This window comes from Xenopus laevis, chromosome 5L, assembly GCF_017654675.1.
Source record: "Xenopus laevis strain J_2021 chromosome 5L, Xenopus_laevis_v10.1, whole genome shotgun sequence".
NCBI classification, from domain to species: Eukaryota; Metazoa; Chordata; class Amphibia; order Anura; family Pipidae; genus Xenopus; species Xenopus laevis.
In genome coordinates this window covers 90,584,962-90,589,017 of record NC_054379.1, presented here as the reverse complement: position 1 = coordinate 90,589,017, position 4,056 = coordinate 90,584,962, and the positions used below count along the sequence as shown (strand labels likewise).

Here is a 4,056-nt window from a genome sequence, read left to right as displayed (position 1 = left end):
CAGCACCTTAGTGGCCATATAAAGTGCAGAGTTAGACAAGAACCTTGAACCTGCATCAGAGATGAATACAAATCGGTACTAAGGGGAGGTTTTAAAATAGGTTTATCAAATTTAAGGTCTCCATTCATCCAATGAACAATTTTACCAAAGTCTTTTGAGGACTCTCAAGGCTCTCGTTACAGCACCTTACCTCAGTGCAGAAGACTCTGTGCTACCAGAATTATAGCTCAGTGAAGCACTAGCTTGTTTGCTTAAACTGTATGAATATGCCTTACATCACCGATATAAACATGCATGAAATGCATAAAATTTTATATTATGTGGAAAAAACACACAAACACAATATTTTTGTAAATCACTTTATTTATATACATTTAAAAATATGCTTGGAAAATCCAAAGCAAGTAAAATACTTATCACTGGTGCAATCCCAAACCCATATATTAGAAACCTCTACAACCCCACTGGCAAAGGGCAGCTACTTAGATCTCTTTTTCTTTATCGTCCCTTTACATTTATCAGATCAGAGAGTGCGCACATATGTAGAGAGGATGAAGTCCTTCATCCCCCGAAAAACCTTGCTGCTGTATCAGGTTTAGCCATGGATTAAAAAAAAGTGATGAAAAATACTCCTATGGTCAAAGTTATAACCTTTTTAGAGAATAAAAATATAGGGATATTTATGACAGCATGAAATGCAGAGATGACCAGAATGATTGAAGTAGATTATGGAGGATATTCAGATAATCTGACTTGACAGTGTTGTCTACAAGCTGTGGTATTAATTCGGTTCAAATACAGAATAATTAGAAAAAAAAAGTGGAAGGATGGTAAGTACAAAATAAGGTCAGTTCTGCTTAACACACAAGGTAGGCAACGTAATTCAAATAACATTGCAGAATTCAATTTCTGGTTATACATGGAAGATTGGTGACTTCTAATTGTTCTCATGCAATGGAGATGCACTCTTTTAGACTTAATGATGAGTATGTCTCAGGTGAACAGCATATTAAAATGGCAACTTCAAAATGTAGTTTAACTGTAGAAGAGCTTCATTGGGATCAATAAATAAGAATACCTTTTAACAAAGGGTGAAAAATAGTGTTCTGGTCTTATAGATGGCGTTAGGGTAAAGCAGCTTTTACATCCCAAATAACATGGATTGTTTGATACATTTCTGTTCCAGGTATTTCCTCTCTATAAAAATACTAAGTGGAACTGGATGGATGCGTATCAGCTGAAACGGTAATTTTCCTTCATATTGATTTTCAGAAAAAAACCCCTTTAGATTTATAAATTTCTAAGACGCTACTGTATAAAGCACTGAAGAAAGTGTCAGTACTAAAAAAAAAAAAAAAAAAATTAAAAAAAAAGTACATGCGTTGGCAAGGAATTACTGACACTAGTATATTTGGGTAACATAGCAAACGCAAGTGTTCAGTAATTAAGAACTTCCAACTGTAATACTATATAATAGTAATATTAAAAGCAGGAAGGTACAGTTTAAAAAGGGAAAGATTATTGTCAAAATAAAATATGAATGGGTGTCTGTCTACGAAACAGTCAAGTCCTTGGCAACTTTACATAATGATTAAGTACCAGTTTTTATAGGGAATTTAAAAAAAAAAAAAAAAAAAGGATAGATTGAAAGTAAAGTATACAGACCTACTGGCAACCACCATGCTAAAAAGTAATGGGTGATAATATCAAGGGTAATAATATTCAGTACAAGCAAATATACTGCAATGTGTGACTACAAATCAAACAATCTCTGAACTAACAGACACTTATATTAATGACAATTAAAAAAAATAAAAACTTTTATTACAAAAATAAGTTACACTCGCCTCCAGCTTACAGTATAAAACAATTTTATTTGCAGGAATGCAAAATGATTGTTTATCATGAGCATTTTGAACAGATGACATCTATTTTTCATCGACTTAAAATCTGCATTAACTGGGGAAATACGTGTATGAAACTATCATGGGATAACAAGTTTGATTAGCTATTGTGGTGCCTAATGGTATGTAGCTTTACTGCAGTATCCCTTTTAAGTTTGTTTTTCTTAGATTTGCTTGGATTGTGGCATACAGGCTTTTTCCATTAAGGGAATCTTTCACCATTACCACTGACATATCAAGGTGCTTAAAATTTTAAAACAGAACGCATTTCACGGCACATTGAGGATTATCCTTATCTGCTTTAATCAGACAGTTTATGGATATCCAACAAAGATATAAAAACTACTGAAAACATTTTCTACCTAAAAAAATGCATAACTACAGCGGAAATACTAGATAATATAATTTATAAAAAAAAAAACAGGCTTTTACTGGATATTACAGCTTGGGCCTGACGTGAACAAAAAAGGGACACTGCAGTCTTAAGTACAGGTTGCGGATGTACTTTTTGGAACATCTGATGTCTTAAAAAAGTAACATCTCGCTAAACTATTTTACATCCAAATTACTACAATATCTGAAAGAGCAAAGGCTGCTTTTTCAGCCACAAAATACGACAAAAGCTAGACCCGTTGTTGAGCTCATGAGGAAATCTTACAAGCCTTCAACACTGAAGGCAGTATAAGAATGTTACATTTGGTACATTTTAAAATTGCTTCCTCATGGCACATTGAACAAATCTGGCTTTCATCAACAAATATTTTTCTATGTACAGTACACACAGGGTATAGTTCAATCCTCTGCTATTGAGGTAGTTAACCAACCCTTAAAAAAAGGTTCTGAAAAGAACCACTATCTGGAATGCCTGACTAACTGGCTTTGATGATTACACCCAAAACTTCTGTATTCCAACACAATTCAAGTGATACAATCATAATTAACCTTCGGGAGCACAAAATAATTTCAGGGTACCAATCGTGACGGGGGGGGGGAATATATGCAAAAATTTAGCTTGAAGAATGAAAATTTGTCTGAATGAACATTTTCTCCTGCAACAGGGATACAAATGTAGATGCTATGCCATTCCCAGATTATTAATGCTATAGTTACTGTCCAGCTCAGGCATCTGTGGTAGAAATGCCTTCACATAAATTAAGCAATAGAAAAGCAGCACCAAAGCTCACTTAGGCAATGCAGATTCTACAATTCAATAAGAAAGGCAACAATCTAAGAACTTGCATTTACAATCATTGCATTTAGAAATGGCAAAAATAGATTTTTCATCTTAAATACAATTGGCATAGCAAGCACCATTTGAACCCTTCATTAGAAAACAGGGAAAAGCTACTTAGGACTTTTTTTGAGAGAATAAAAATGTATTCCATTACCATGTTTGAAGTCATGAACACATTGGTAAAAGAGGGAAACTTAAATGTAATAACTTGCACTGCAAAAAAAAAAAAAAAAAAAAAAGTTAAAGGGAATTCATATCCAAGTCCACTTATTAGTTCAAATGTCCCATATTAGAATCCATGATCTTCACATGAAGGTCTTCTGCAATAAAATATGCTCCTATACAGCTGAGATATTAAGGTTGCTTGATTTTCTTACCATTTACTCCACTGCAAGCTTCTGGTGTAATCCCACATAGCAAGTCAGTCTTCATTGTAACAGGTCAGGACCGGCCTCGACCCCTTTTCCCTGCTAGCCAGGTAACAAAAGGTATCAATTAGACAACACAATCCTTTTTTAAAGCAAGGTCTTATTACAAAAAAATATACAAGCATGCAAGGTTTATTAAAACGGAAAAAAAATAAAAAGTTATGATTGCCACTAACTTTCTAATTTGCTTTTAATTTTACATCTTAGTTTTGTTGAAGAATTTATCTTTTGTTCACAAACTGATTTTATTTTCTTATAGTCAAAAGTAAATCTGGCTGTTAAAGGGGAACTAAACACTGGTCTACAATTGAATATCTATTATGTGCTCCACAAAGCACTTTAGCAATGATTTTATTTTAAATATACTGTTTTGAGAATCCTATTTCTGGCAAGCTTCTGCAACAATCTTCAGATCACTGATTGAATAGTAGGCTAGATATTAATTACCTATGCAGGAAGCCTCTTGCACACTTCTATGTTGCACAACAGA

General features: G+C 33.7%; 1 protein-coding gene across 12 annotated transcripts in view; it reads right to left on the bottom strand.

The window, feature by feature from the left end:
• Positions 1 to 1,807: 1,807 nt before the first annotated feature.
• The window catches only part of syncrip.L (synaptotagmin binding cytoplasmic RNA interacting protein L homeolog), a 21,187-nt gene continuing 18,938 nt past the window's right edge, over positions 1,808 to 4,056 (bottom strand). For 3 of the 12 annotated variants that reach the window (XR_005961288.1, XR_005961284.1, XR_005961286.1), the window contains exons 12-13: positions 3,516 to 3,608; positions 1,808 to 3,351 (exon numbers count right to left, since the gene is read on the bottom strand). Coding sequence is in view for 6 of the 12 variants with exons in the window: in XM_041563036.1 (XP_041418970.1) it covers positions 3,567 to 3,608 (42 nt within the window). In the remaining 6 variants the exon portion in view is untranslated. Of the gene's footprint in view, positions 3,609 to 4,056 lie in introns of all 12 variants that reach the window. The other 9 variants (XR_005961289.1, XR_005961285.1, XR_005961287.1 and 6 more) reach the window with 5 other exon arrangements.